The sequence below is a fragment of the Dermacentor silvarum genome, unplaced genomic scaffold (assembly GCF_013339745.2).
Source record: "Dermacentor silvarum isolate Dsil-2018 unplaced genomic scaffold, BIME_Dsil_1.4 Seq5474, whole genome shotgun sequence".
NCBI classification, from domain to species: domain Eukaryota; kingdom Metazoa; phylum Arthropoda; class Arachnida; order Ixodida; family Ixodidae; genus Dermacentor; species Dermacentor silvarum.
Genome location: NW_023606408.1, coordinates 5,699 through 21,008, shown reverse-complemented (window position 1 = coordinate 21,008; position 15,310 = coordinate 5,699). Strand labels below are relative to the sequence as shown.

Sequence of the window (15,310 nt, the reverse complement as noted above, 5' to 3'; positions counted from 1 at the left end):
GCCGCGAGCGAAGCCTCTACCCACTGCGTCAACGTGCCGCGACGACCGGGGCAGGTGCCCTTCACGGAAAGGCAACGCATCGGCACCACCCGTCAAGCTACACCGTTACGCTATAGTACAAAGGAAGCTGTCGACACCCAACGGAACATTTGGCAGCGGTGACACCCTTAGCGCAGGACTAATCAAACGTGTGTCGTACTGCAGATTAGAGCACTGCACGGGCTCGGGCTTACCCGAAAGCCCGGGCCCGGCCCGGCCCGTGGGCCGGGCCGGGCCGGGTAGAGCAGTTTTTTTCACGGGCTCGGGCCGGGCTCGGGCACGGCGTGTGCTTTTTGACCCGGGCCCGGGCCGGGCTCGGGTTTTTTGACGCGGGCCCGGGCCGGGCTCGGGTTTTTTGACGCGGGCCCGGGCCGGGCTCGGGCTTTCTGCGAGTTATTCTCGGGCTTCTCAACTCTGAAAAACATGTATTTTTCGGTCTCGGGCCGGGTTCGGGCCGGTTTCGAGCCGGGCTCGGGCCGGGCTCGGGCTTACGGTAAAGGGGTGGCGGGCCGGGCCGGGCGGGTAACGTAGATAATTTCCGGGCCCGGGCCGGGCCGGCGTCTCGCCATAAAAGTTTTGATCGGGCTCGGGCGGGCCGCCCAATGTAAAAACGGGCCCGGGCCGGGCCCGGGCCGCAAAAATCGGCCCGTGCAGTGCTCTACTGCAGATAGCCTGAGACTCACCGCAAGAAACCGCTAGGCACAAGGGTGTCCTTCACTGGAAGCCTGAAAGCGGCGCAGCATCGGAAGCAGCCCGGCAGCTACCCACTGCGCCATCAACCCGGAGACTTGCCGCGACGAACCGCTAGGGGCAAGGTGCCCTTCACCGGAGGTTCACGGAAGGCAACGCATCGGCACCACCCGGAAGCTACCCACAGTGCATCAGCGAGAGTACAAAAGGAAGCGGTCGACACTCAACGGAACATTTGGCAGCGGTGACAACCAGTAGGCGCAGGACTAATCAAACGTGTTGTCGTACTGCAGGTTGGTGCTGTTTTTTCTGTCTGTTATAGACGCGTTTTATTTTCTTTGTCACCGCTGCCAACTTACTGTGTCATTTGGCTTATCGAATTTATTTTGCACATTTTGCACTTTCTACTCTTTGTGATGTCACAGAAGGATCGTGATGCACGCTCTGACTTGCGTGAACTACGTGCTGAGATGAAACAAATGAAGGAGGGACTGGAATTCATGGAAAAACAATTTGAAACAATGAAACAACAGTTAATGGAAGGGCGCACCGAGAGAGAAAGCTTAAGGAAGGAAAATGAGAGGCTGAAGGCTAAATGCAGTGAAAATGAGTCAGTCATTGTCGAACTGCAGAAGCGACTTGTTCAAGGTGAGCAATACTCGCGCAGATCGAATGTTGAAATAAAAGGGCTCGTTGAGATGGAAAATGAAAACATCACTAGTCTTGTAGGCAAGATTGGTGATGTCATTGGCGAACCCATTTCTGCTAGCGATATAGAAGTGTGCCACCGAGTACCGTCTCGTGAGCAGGGCAAAACGAACGTTATTGTACAGTTCAAAAGCAAGCAGAAACGGGACCTTGTCGTCGAGAAAGCCCGCAAAAATCTCATTAGGAATCGTAGCGTAGGAATCACCAGCGAAGCACAAATCTTCGTGAATGAGCATCTCTGTCCAACATTGAAGCGGCTGCTTGCACAGGCAGTTGAAAAAAAAAACGGGAGAATCAGTGGCAGTTTGTGTGGACGAAGAATGGAAGGATTTTCGCGCGCAAGACACAGTCAAGTCAAGTGGTACGCATTGAAACAGATTCTGACCTCGGCAAGATTGCCTAGGGTGTTAATGGTTGTAATCTGTGTTACTTTTTCTTGTACACGCGATGTGGTATCAAGAATTTTGTCTGCCATGTGAACTTAAACTTCCGGCGCAGTCGCAGGGCATGTTCACTGCTATTCACCTTAATGTACGTTCCGCCGCCCCTAAGCTAGATGAGTTAGGCACATTCTTTAACGAGTTCAACTTCCTGTTCGACGTGATCATGTTAACTGAAACGTGGTATCACGAAGCAAGCGATATGCTAAATATGATTGACTACAATCACTATTTTATCAATCGAAGTGGCTTCCGTGGTGGCGGAGTGGCAATGCACGTAAAGAAACACATGCTCTGCGACATAATCCCGGAATTCACCTGCATTACAGCTGACTATGAAGTACTTTGCATAAAGAGCAATATCAACATGTATGTGGCGTTTTACCGCCCACCGTCTGGTGATGAGTGTATTCTTGGAATTTATTGAAGAAATATTAGAATACTCAACATTTCATCGCTATAACACTGTAATAGGTGGCGACTTTAACATAAACCTTCTGAAGGATAATTTGACCTCACGGGAATTCCTTAACAAACTTTACGCTTGTGGCTACAATAGTGTCATTAATACGCCTACACGCGTAACGACAACTTGCCAGTCCATACTAGACTTGTTTATCGTCAGCATAGACACTGATGTAGCCGCAGCTGGCACGGTATGCGCCTGCGTAAGTGACCACTGTCCTGTCTTTATTGCTTTTCCTAAAACTACTGAAAAAGAAATAAGTTGCCATGGGGATATCGCTAAATATAGATGTATGTCTAACAAAAACATGACCTCATTCCGTATGCGTATGCTCAGGGAAGATTGGTATTCTGTTTATGATAAGCTAGACCCAAATGAGAGCTATCGTGAATTCTTATCTATATTCACTAGTCATTACAACAAATCTTTTCCTTACGTAAGCGCCAAAGCTAACAGAAAAAGAAGAAAACCTTGGGTAGGGCGGGAGCATATCAAAATGATCAAGAAAAAAGTCGCCTTTTTAAGAAGTTTTTGCGCACAAGAGATATTAAGGATTTTGAGGCCTTTAAAACTTACAGAAACAAACTAACTGCGGCATTGAAAAAGGCAAAGACCTCCTACTATAACCACATGTTTTCTGACATCTATCGACGGCGCCCAAACCAAGTATGGAAAGCCATCAACCAGGCACTGAACCGCAAAGCGGGTCAGAATACTCTAACGGAAATAACCATTGGCGGGAACAAACTTTCCGGTGTGCCTTTAGCTGAGCACTTCAGTGAGCACTTTTCTAATGCAGTGCAACCACTGGGAAGCATTGCTCATACTCGTATTGCTTACCATAATGCTGATACATTTTTTCTCGCACCTACAGATGAGGCAGGAATAGTACGTACATTTCTTTCCCTAAAAAACAGTAAAGCTGTCGATGTCGATGGATTTCAGGTAGAAGCGATTAAGCACGTAATTGACCTGCTTGCTCCTTCTCTAGCTTACGTGTTTAATCTAGTCTTTCAGTCTGGCTGTTTCCCAAATCTCATGAAAATCGCAAAAGTTTCTGTTATATTTAAAAGTGGAGATATTAATGATGCTAATAATTACCGACCAATTTCAATAATACCTGTATTCTCTAAGGGATTAGAGAAAATAATATTCTGCCGCGTAAATAGCTTCTTTAACAAACACAATATACTTTCAGAGTATCAGCATGGTTTTCAACGTGGTAAATCTACACAGACTGCGCTGTTAGCTCAAAAAGAATTGATAATTAAGAACATCGAAGAAAAAAAGTTTACGCTTGGTGTTTTCATTGACTATAGCAAGGCCTTCGATACCCTAAACCATTACATTTTACTCGGGAAGTTGAACGCTTATGGGGTACGTGGTGTAACTAATGCATTCTTTAGTTCATATCTGTCTGAGAGGAAGCAATGCGTTTCAATTGCTAACTGTTTTTCTTCTTCTAAAACCATTTCTTGTGGCGTGCCTCAAGGAAGCATATTAGGACCAATGCTCTTCATTATCTACATAAATGATATTGTTAAGATAAACAATGATGCCTCATTCCTACTCTACGCCGATGACACTAGTATTTTTGTTTCTGGACAAAATACAACTGAAATTGTTGCCAGAACCCAAAGTGTACTTTCAGATTTGCTGCAATGGTCCACTGCTAATGGGCTACGAATAAATGCGAAAAAAACAAAAGCTGTTTTTTTCAGATCCCGAGGCATGGAGGTAAACGTGAACCAATCATTAACGCTTGAGGGAATACCCGTTGAAATAGTAGAGAAACATAAAGTTCTGGGTGTGACTTTTTCTGCTCATATGACATGGACTTGCCATATTGAATCACTGACCAAATCATTATCGCGTGCTGCTGGTGTTCTGTCACGATGTAGGCACTTTCTTCCAGAAAAAGCTAAACTTCAGATTTATCATGCTCTGTTTTCTTCCCATATAAATTACTGCCTGTTAGTCTGGGGCACCACAACCCTAAGTAACATAAAAACAATTCACCTATTGCAGAAGAGAGCACTTCGGTACATTGCAAACGTCCCGTGCAACAGTTCTACGGGTACATTGTTTGCTCGCTATAAAATAATCAGTGTGAAACGCATATTCGATTTTCGTTTGATGTATGCTTATTTCTTCGCAAAGGAACAATTCAGAGCGTTTATTAAAGATTCATCAAACATAAGCATGCATTACACGGATTCACGCACCCGCAGCGCCGACAGGTGGCTTGTTCCTCGTTCGCGTACGACCTATTTTTTGCAGTCTCTTAGATTCACAATGCCATCCCTACTTAATAAATATGAAGAGAAAGACTCTAACTTTTCTACGTTTACAAAAAAACAAATGCGTGAATTTTTTCTAACTCTTGTGTAAACTTTTTTATAATATACAGTTCGAACACGATCAAGAATGCTTCATTACTCTTTATTGTTTTCGTCATTTTATATGTGTTCACATGAGCTCCGAATATTTCAGCTCCAAAACACAACCGTCCTAGAGTGTACTTATATATCCTCATTTGTTCTACCGTTCCATTGTTGTATTTGCACAACCTCTTTTTAAATTTTTTTTTACCTGCACCTTTTTTTTATTGTAAATTTGTTTTTGAAAGTATGCATTTTAACACCGCTGTCATGTACGTGGGCCCTTAGGCATTTTCAAGTGGTGTTATTACCGCTTTTCGCCTAAGGGACCCCCAACTGTCGTTGGAAATAAAGATTTGATTGATTGATTGATTGATTAATAACGGAGTCCTGCACTGCAGTGCCTTTGATTGCTTGTTATCCAGTGAGGAGGTATTGATACGTTAAACCATATCAATCTGGAGTCTGGTCATCTATGGACATTATCATTGTTTTATTACTTAAATATTTTACGCAAGTTAGAGTGACTGATTTTAGGCATATTTACAGCCATGCTACACTAACCATTCATAGTATATTTCTCTATTTAATAAACAATTAATTGAAAACCTAGTGCCATGTGTATGGCGCTCTTTGACTATATCTGGTCATTGCGCCATAAAACCCAATACATCATCAATCAATCAACCATTTTGGTCATTCATTTTTTAAATTGTAGAAATGCGTGACTTACTGAATTGCCCAAATTCAATGGTCAAAGATAAAACACCTTCTTGTTTATTTGGATCAAAAGTCACAATGTATGCGGTATACGTCGAAACACGCTGCAAATATAAAGGACTGAAGAACGTTAAGTGTCAAAAGCAAGGAACGGACGACGTCTCGATAGGTTGACTCATCTTTGTCAAACGTGGTCTTGCTCTTTTCGGCATGTAAGTCTTACGCGGTTTTGTTTTGCGTAGCTTTGTGACCATAAAAATACAATCCAGGATTGATAAAGCCTCCTTGATTAGAGGTATGTGTCTCCCCACGCATAAAAACTGGCAAGAATGTATGAGGCAGATTAGCTGGCTTACTGTCTAGGTATTTAATTGAAGATCTTAACTTTCGCGAAACTGTGGCGTATGCTGTTACATATTCACGGCGCTCATGAGGCGCCATGGCATGACCTCGCTGTCGTCATATGCTCCACGCTGTCGCTTGTTTGCACCAAGATGACGGAGTATGTGATGAGGGACCCTGCAAGCTGCAGTCACCAAAACAATATGCAGAGCTTGAATTCAACAAAGGCACGTGGGCTTTACAAGTTCTCCGAGCAGAAATGGGCACTTTGACAGCTTATATATATTTCCACACACACAGCAATAGCACAACTTACATAGTGAGAGCTAGATCTATGCTTCATATGAGCACCTGTTTGTGCACATGTCCAACGGCTGCCTTGCTATTGCTGGCTTCAGCAGAAGTCCCGACCATTCAAGATCATTCGAGGTTAACCATAGTTCTAAGAAATGTTGGGTTAACGCAGAACAAGTACGCGAACGCGTTACACTGTAAAACATTTCTTGTATTTTACGGCGTAACTCTACGTAAGAAAATACGTACACATTTTGCTTTATGAAAACGTAAGGAAGCCTACGTAAAATACGGACGCGAGTTTTGTTTATACGATGCGGCTCTCCGTTAGTTCACGTGGAAATCGACGAAACATGTCAAGTGCGAAAAATCGGCGTGCAAAAAAATGGGCACTGTGCTCTTACCCCTCTATACATGTCACCACAGATAACGTTGCTTCAATATTATTGAATGGGTTATAGCAAAGCACATAAAAACAGAAGTGACTGAGCGTGTGGCGCTCCTTAACCCCCTTCACTGCGCCGACATGCCGCGTTGCATTTCTAATCACACATCATTGCGGACAGCAACTTATTCGACGTCAACGGACGAAATGGCGCACACAGTTTCAAACCATTGACTCAGCCTCTGCTTCCTTTGTTGAAGCATGCTAGCGTCGCAACAGTGCTTTTGTCAGTAAATTTGATGCTATTTATCAATAGGAGAGTGATCACGGTGCTAATTTAAGTAAGACTAATGACAGACTGAGTTCTCCTATATCGCTTCTGTGAGTCTTTTAGTTAAATTCATTTCACACCAGTTAATCTGGTATACTGAAGTCTTAATGGCATTATCTTTCATTATATCCCCCAACTCCACCGTTTCACTGATGCAATCACCACATAACAATATGCTGTGATGTCGCTGTGTTTCGTGTTTTTACAAGTTATTAATTCAGATGCATGAATTGCCTTATGTTCTGCTGTGTGAATTTTCATCTTACTGGTGTCATGTTTTCAAATTAATGCCCAATGATTCTTCATGGGAGTGGTATCAGCATTCACACATGAAATTTATGGGGATAATGTTTGCAGAACTACAATAAAATATGCTTATTTCTAAAAGTGGTATAGGAAGAGAACCTTACCGATACAAGAAGTGACATGTTTAGCTTGAAAAAGTTCCCACCACTCAGGAACATTTCGCTTGGCCGAATGGAACTGCGCAGATATGCAACCTGTATGCAGAAAAAAATTCGTTCATTTCGAAAGGGAAGCGAGCAACAGCTACCGCTTTAAAAATGGACGATGGCGCTCTGTTTCGATAAGCTCTTGTCTTTTTCTGTATTTTCTCTTTAAACTTTATATAAGACAATAGACGTCTCCACTGCCGTGACCTGCGGCCGCACAAAATGGGTGCATTCAAATCATTGTCTGAGTTGTCAGATGCGCGTCAGCTAGTTCTCTTTTTCATGCTGCACTTTGCACTACTCATACCTGTAAGGTACATGACCTTAATGTACTACTCAACCCTGTGAAAAGGATACAGATGAAACGCAGGTATAATAAAGATATACGAAAAAAAGCGGGATGCTCAAAGTTAGGAATCACAGTCATTCATTGTGCTATGTCCCCATTACATAAGGAACACACCTGTTTCGGCTATCTACTAGATCACGGGTAGACGCTTCTGGAGCGTGCGCTAAAAGAAAGAGTTCTGGCAGTTCCATTAAGCGTGAATGACACGTTTCATTAATTTTACTCCCTGTTCTCAAATTATACTACTTCTGTAGGGAGCACAATTGCTCTGAGTAGGACCATCGAGAGCGAGGTCGGAAATGAATGAAACATTCCTTCTGAAGAGAAGTTAAACGGTCAATGTGAAGCTGATTGGCTTCGCCAGCATGGTACAATTCACAAATACCATGTAGTCTTTTTATTCTGCGACATGCTTCGGTATGTCCCGCTGAATACTTTGATTTTCAGGTTCTCAGGTATACGTAGGGTAAATGAGGGCAGATTGAACAGGTTCGAAATAGGATGCCTGCGGTTTCTGTATTTCAATTATAGAGAGCATATATGAATTTCTTTAAAAATTAGTATGATAAATGAAAACGTAGTAATGACTGAAACTCCAGCATGCGCTAACACTAACACATACAAGAGGAAAAAAAGGTCAAACAAGGCCAAAAGCAATAAACAGGAGCATCACTGCGCCAAAAATTGTGCCTAATATTTCGAGCACATGTTCAACTATTAAAAAGTATTTCATTGCACGAAATCAGTGCTTACAAGGACACTAATTGGCCATGGCCAAAGTATAGGTCCCTAGTGAGAATCGATGCTTTTGCAGCGCTTAAACTTTGTGGCGTAGCCTTTGCTTGGCATATAGGAGACAGTCCAGCAACATGCGCAGTATGTACTGGTCCGTCCCTCACTATGTACATGACATGGAACTTGCACGGAGAAATTTTTTTTCGCGTATGTATTCTTGAATGTATGCCTTAACTTTGCGAAGTCTACGGAACAGCACAAGACTAACTTTTCGGGTGATAATGCGTTTGTTAAAAAAACCGTTGTCGATATTTTTCATCAACCGCGCCCGGACTCAATCTAGAGCCAACATTTTGACAAGCGCATTTTTTTTGCCATGCCAATTCTGCTTGCCGACACGTCAGTTCCATTGTGAGGATACCAGTGTTACGACACTGTTAATAATCTACAGAGTTCATCTTCCTGGGAATCGGTGCTCTTCTTTTGTTGTCTCTATTCCTCAGTTATCGCTTGCACAGTACTGCTACTCGCAAATTCACCAGCCCAATTGCCCTGTGAAACGAAGCGTGTTCCATCTATACTAACAGTAGAGATAATTGAAATGAAACAAAATAACGTTAAATTAAGACAGGCAGTCATCCCGTCGAAAGAGTGACCCGCCAACCTTCTCTTGCTGAAGTGTAGTAAACAGTATTCGAAGAAAGTTCACAATTCGAGCTCCTCTTTTTGCACAGGTGAGTTAAAAACAAACTAGAGTGCTATCAGGATGGAGAAATTTTCTTAAATCTGCAGTGCATGTGCACGTCCACTTACCTGACGGAACTCCACAGGTGAGTCTTGGAATACAGAAGCCTTCATAAGGCTCTCCTTAAGCTTTAGTGTCTTCATAGAGTAGAGAAGCAGAAAGCAGAACAACCATCAAAAAGTCACATTAGTGGGCTCACTTACAGCACATACCGACCATTTACTCGCTGTGCTTGAGCGAAAGAACACTTTTTACATTTGAAAGGAACATAAGAACAAGAATTTCAGGTAATTACTTTGGCGTATCTTTTTCTCGTCCAAGTTGAACAAAATACGCTAATCAGTCAGCACCTTTGATACCAGACAGGTTACGTAAGATCTGGTTACAGCAAAAGAACATCATGGCTATCCGATGTCACCTGTTATCTGCAAAAAAACACTCTCTCAGCGCTAACTCTCTCTGATCTTTTATAAATTTTCGCGAGGGCCATTCCGAGCTTAGCAAGTTTTCCGCTATTCTTCCAATAAAAGAAAACAGTCTACATGCGTATGCAAACGAAAAACGAGAAAATTTACAATGACAGAATTCATCCCAGAAGGTCTAAGTATAGTTTGCTACAAGACCTGTTATAGACGTGACTAGAACAAACTAGACGAGGACAGGAACGTCGCCACACATTGTTGAGCACTAACCTCGTTTGCCATCCTCTGACTAAGCCGTGCAACATCCACAAAGTCGATGGTGGCATAGCCGCAGTACGAGATGGTGAGCAGGAGCTGGTCTGTAGGGACACCTTCATCGAACGCGCTGTAGACGCATATGCATGACACAATCAAGAGGACTACAGCGGAAGCCGTAATTGAGAACTGCCAGGCCGAGTTGAGCACTCTCCTCAGATTTGCGATTGAGGAAACGTTCAGCCTCACCCGGTCCAACTCTGTGTTGAACGTCGTGATCTTGAAGGTCGGTTTCTCGCCTATCCCGAGAATTCTTTTGAGTGTGTCCTGCTCCTGGCGAACGTAGCCGATGAGAACCTCGCAACAGGGTCTCAGAATGATGAAGTGCAACATGTCGTACATGAAGAAGAGAAAGTTGAACAGAAGCATGGCACCCTTCAGCACGAACTCGAGGAACGAGTAGCCCTCGACGTTGAGAAGCCTGATGGTGATGTTGGCGTTGGCAACCAGGTGCGCGAAAAAGAAGATTGCCACGAAGAATCTGTGAAGAAATGTAACATGGAGGGCACATGTTGCATGTATCATGTTTCATAGTGCATTAAAAATGCTTAATACGAAAATGGCATGCCGTGCACCAATTTTCCGAACATTGTCATAACGCGTTTTTCTAAGCTGGTGCTATTCGCAGGACCTCTGGCTGATCGACTTGGCGTTTTATCACTGACCTGCTTCAATTTTACAATTGGGTCATCGGCGTCAAAGTAATAACATTTAACGTTTCTTCGCGCTATTTTGTTACACAGCCTATAATTGTTGTCGTAGAGGACGTTTTGAGCTGTCTTCAAACAAACGGGCCACCACCTTGACAGCGATAGACTTCACTGAAGTGCAAAATGAACGCACCTCAAAGCGTAGCTGAGGCGACACCTCCATTGATACTTCTTCCAATCGAACGCTGCTCTCATCTCGTGTTCCGCCGACATCTTGAAAAACTCCAGCATAGTCCACGAGCCGGACACGGCGCTTGCGATGTTCACGACAACCTTGAAGGCCACGACCATCGGGATTACTAACACGAGGGACTTCGTGAAGGTACGAACTGTGGCGTAGAGGCGGACTGTGTTGTCGGCGACGAAGTAGAGCTCGGCAAGTGCAAAGGTCAGGAGACAGCCGACTGAATAGAGGGTGTACCAGGACTTCAAGCTGACCGTCCAGTCTTTTGGGCTTCCGCTCTGAAGATTTCTGATGAAGAAAACGCCAGCTGCACGGCACAGCCAGGCATACGGCTTGATTCGTGCGGCCATGGCGCTGACCATAATGACTCGGAGGTGACAGGTGCGCGAGACAGTTGGCAGCGTTTTCGATCTGCGCAGTCAGTGCTCAGCAATACCCAGCTGTGCTCCTCCCAGAGTTGAGAACTCTATCCACTGTGAAAAAAGAGGCCAGCGATAAGAGTACTTAGGTATTACACGGTTAGATAAGAATGCCGGATAGTTTGCGCGTAGCAGAACCAGTGCGCAGAGTAGAAGACATGCAGCACCGACTTACAACAAAATTTTATTTGGAATAAGATAACATGCACACGCTACCAATATGCCCAGCAGCGAATTATTTCATGTGTTGCAAACAAATATTATTTAAGATTATTGCAATACTATCTACGACAGGAGGAAACTTCCGTGAGACACTGTATTTTTCTTAAGCATAGATAATTTGAACATCGTCATACCTGTTTGACATTACATCACAATTCCATGTCGGCGGCATCGGGTGCTCATGTATACGCCATGCATATAAATTATTTGTGCAATATTTATATTGTAACCTGGTCCTGTGTGTTGTTCACTCGACCCTGCTGCCCTGTTTTCTCTTCCTTTGCGCGCACAAATCGTGGAAAGTTTGTGCCAGCAAGCCGAAGTAATCATGTTGCCGTGAGATAGCTCAAGTTTGCTTACATGGTCCCATTTATTGGCCAAAGAGACAGCCGGAAACAAAGGTATACGGGACATGAGATTTGCGAGAAAGCTGAATATACACGAACCACCTACCCTCGAATGCGACGTTTCAAACTGTAACAGTTTTCGTGAGCGGCACTGCGATTCGAGAAAATCGGTGCTCCATGCTTTAACACAGCCGCATGTCTTACCTTTCGAGGAAGCCGCGTCCTTCAGGCTTTCATTGCGGACAGTACAGCTGTCGATTGCTGATGCTAAAAGCACTGTACCGGACATGTCATGTATTCTATTAACCGCTTGCGCGATGCACACGAATGTTTTACTCAACCTCCCCCCCCCCCCCCCGCAAAAAAAAAAAAAAACGTTATATGCCGAACATCTGCACCAGCGGGCTATCAGCGAGTCACCTAATACGAAGTTGGCAAAAACACACACCTGCACGATTCCCCATGTAATTAAGCAACATTCAGTTAAATTACCTTTCGCTATCAGTGAACACAATTATTGATAAGTTTTGACGGGGCAAAGCGATACGCAGAGGCATATTATACACACGAAAAACAGCATTGAAAGCTCCGCATAATTGTGGGAAATCTAGAGCTTAACTTGCTCCTAAAGTTGCATTGACGACCGTTTTCGCATTCCACACCCCAAAGAAATGCGGTCGCAGCTACTGGCAATCGAACTCCCTGCTTTGTGTTCAGGAGAATACCGTGATGACCACTAATCCTACGTAGCCACATACCGGTCGACCAACAAGCAACAGTAAAAATCAAGAAGTAATCACGTGGTATGAATTGATTCACTTTGAAGCCAAATATAAACTACAGGCAAGTGAAAAAAATAATTCACGCTTGCGATGAAGTTCTGTTGGCCTTTCGTCAAGCTCTGACACATAAACCTTATTCTACTTTCACTGCATGCTCACCGATATTCGCAGTAATTTAACTGCAGTGACTCACCAGAATGCTTTGCAAACACCACGGTATCCTTGTTGCAATGGGGGCACAGGTGATAGCTTCAGACTTGACCAACACGATCTCTTTTATTTAGTGCGGGCTGCGCGGCGCAACTTGGTATTGCCGCCGTGTGGAGCGCCACCTTCCCTCAAACGTTCGCTGCGTGGGGTCGATGTTTGGGAGATTGAGCGGTGCGGGCATACATAAATTATTTTGGGAACCGGCAAATGCCAGGGCAGGTGGCGAACATTGTGGCTGCGGGAGATTGCTTTTTTTTGCCGGAAAGGTTGCGTGTTTGTGAAAAACAATCGAGTGCTTTTCTGTGAAAAAACATATCGCGATCTAAATATTTTTACTAATTTATCGCTGTATCTAGTTTTCATCTATTTATTCATCTATACGTCTACGTATGCAATCTCTATTCCCGGTCAACATATTGTACTTTATCTAGCTTTCTACGTTCCTAATGTCTAGTTTTATCAATCCATCCCCGTCTACAAGTCTACCATAAACGAGATGACCACGGCCACGTTCTTCCAAAATCGACCGGCATCGAGAAAACCGTTCTCTTTGCGTGTGAGGAATCTTAGTATGGAAATGGGTGTTCCGTTGCTTGAACACTGTCTTATGGCTCCAGCAAAACTGTTACCGCCGTGGCAGTGGCAGCTCATAGAGTGTGACACATCGTTCGTAGAGGTCACTAAGCACGCACCAGAGGCACATATAAAAATGCATTTCCTTGAACTCCAGTCCAAGTACACATGCACAGAGTTTTATACAGACGCCTCTAAGTCACGTGACGGGGTGTCTTATGCAGCCGTCGGACCATCCTTTTCAGAATCCGGTGTACTACACCCGGAAACAAGTATCTTTACGGCTGAGGCCTATGCACTATTATCGGCTGTGAAGCATATAAATAAATCAAACCTTCACAAATCAATCATATTTACAGACTCTCAAAGTGTCGTAAAAGCTTTGAAGCCTCCCTGTAAACAGAAAAATCCTGTACTCATTGAGCTCTATTCCATACTGTGTAGAGCGTATGTATCAAAACAGCATGTCATTATATGCTGGGTGCCTGGCCACAGAAGCATCGAGGGTAATGTGCTAGCTGACCGAATGGCCACGTCAATAACATCACACGCTATTAATCCTACAGCTGCTGTCCCTGCAACAGATTTGAAACGTTTGTTGCGTAAGAAACTGCGAAACCATTGGCAATGCCTGTGGGATGCGGAAACAAATAATAAGCTTCACTTGATTAAGCCACAGTTAGATTTCTGGCCCTCCGCAACGAGAACACGGCAAACTAATGTCCTATTCTGTCGTCTCAGAATAGGACATACATTTGGAACCCATAGTTTTTTTGTTGACCGGGGATGAACCACCAACCTGTGGTAGATGTGGTGAGAGGCTAACCGTCCTCCACGTTCTCCTGCAGTGTCGGGATGCCGAAGCAGATAGAAAAAAACATTTCCCTTTAGCTTACCGCTGTCATGTCCCTCTGCATCCCAGTATGTTTCTTGGTGAGGAACCACTGTTTAGCACCAAAGCAGTCCTCGCTTTCTTAAACGACGTGGTACTGCATGTTATAAGCCCAATAAATTCATAGCGCATCCTCCCTCCAGAGGATGCTGCTGTGATAGTAGTTTTGCATAAGCACATTCCTCCAGGCCCTTGTGGTTCAAGGGCTCTGTTTAGGCAGTAGTGCTTCTTTCCAATTACTACATCTTAAATATTTTAAATATCGTGTCATTCTTTCTCAATGCATTCATCATTTCATAGTACACCTCAGTAGTCATTGCCATGATTTTAGTGCATGTATATTTCACGCATTTTACAGCGATTATTTTTAGGCCCCTTTACAGCCACACTTCATCTACTTCTCAGAATTCATCGCTCCACTGCCAACTCACAAACACTGGCATGGCGCTCTTTGGTCATAACTGGCCCTTGCGCCATAAAACACCACACATTATCATCATCATCATCATCATAATTTCTTCCAGACTCTGCCGTCTGTATATTGACACGTATACATGTTTATCTTTCACCGGTGGCCGCTTTCCACCGGCTAACAAATGTTAAACGTTATCGCTCAGCGCAGGTCGCGCTTGCATCGGAAGCTTCTCGAACGTTATCGATGCTTCTATGCGTCGTCTGTGGTCACCGACGCTCATGTAATCTGATTGTATGAGCGTCGCGAGTTGTCTAGAACTTTCTAGAAGACACGCGGGCACCGGGGATTAATCTGGAACATTTGATGACTCACGTATAAAAGCCGACGCGTTTCGCCGCAGATCAGAGATTTTCGACGATCGCCGACTGTGTTCGCCGTTATCGTTGTGCTTCGAGTGTAGCTTGCTTTTGTGGGCAAAGGTTCGCCCAATAAAGAATCAGTTTCGTCATACACAGTTTTACAACAGTTTTGTTCACTGTCACTGCTACGTGACAATATGAGTTGATGCCTGATAAAAACTTCTCCCAACTCTCTCTCTCCTGGCCTGTCGGCGCGTTCTTCTGCCCTCCGATTTCATTTTCTTAAAATTGACAAGATTCTCCGCAGTTGGGGAGTCGCTTAGCACCCCCCACGCTTTTTTCTGTTCCCTACGAGCGTTCCGACATTCGTCGGTCCACCATGG

General features: G+C 44.2%; 1 protein-coding gene across 1 annotated transcript; it reads right to left on the bottom strand.

Annotated features, from left to right (window-relative positions):
• Positions 1-5,782: 5,782 nt before the first annotated feature.
• LOC119435225 (uncharacterized) lies at positions 5,783-11,175 on the bottom strand. The gene is made up of 5 exons (XM_037702141.2): positions 10,658-11,175; positions 9,770-10,295; positions 9,146-9,214; positions 7,207-7,296; positions 5,783-5,970 (listed from the first exon to the last, which is right to left on the bottom strand). Exons 1-5 carry the CDS (start codon positions 11,068-11,070, stop codon positions 5,872-5,874), a joined length of 1,197 nt encoding a protein of 398 aa, XP_037558069.2. The 5' UTR covers positions 11,071-11,175; the 3' UTR covers positions 5,783-5,871.
• Between the last annotated feature and the right edge of the window lie 4,135 nt (positions 11,176-15,310).

Excerpts from the sequence above, each read along its gene's own strand:
- LOC119435225 (XM_037702141.2), bottom strand. The coding sequence starts at position 11,070 with ATGGTCAGCGCCATGGCCGCACGAATCAAGCCGTATGCCTGGCTGTGC. Across the intron at positions 10,296-10,657 it reads CGCCTCAGCTACGCTTTGAG|ATTCTTCGTGGCAATCTTCT; the intron begins GTGCGTTCATTT and ends ATTTCTTCACAG. Across the intron at positions 5,971-7,206 it reads ACATGTCACTTCTTGTATCG|CTTGCAGGGTCCCTCATCAC; the intron begins GTAAGGTTCTCT and ends TGGTGACTGCAG.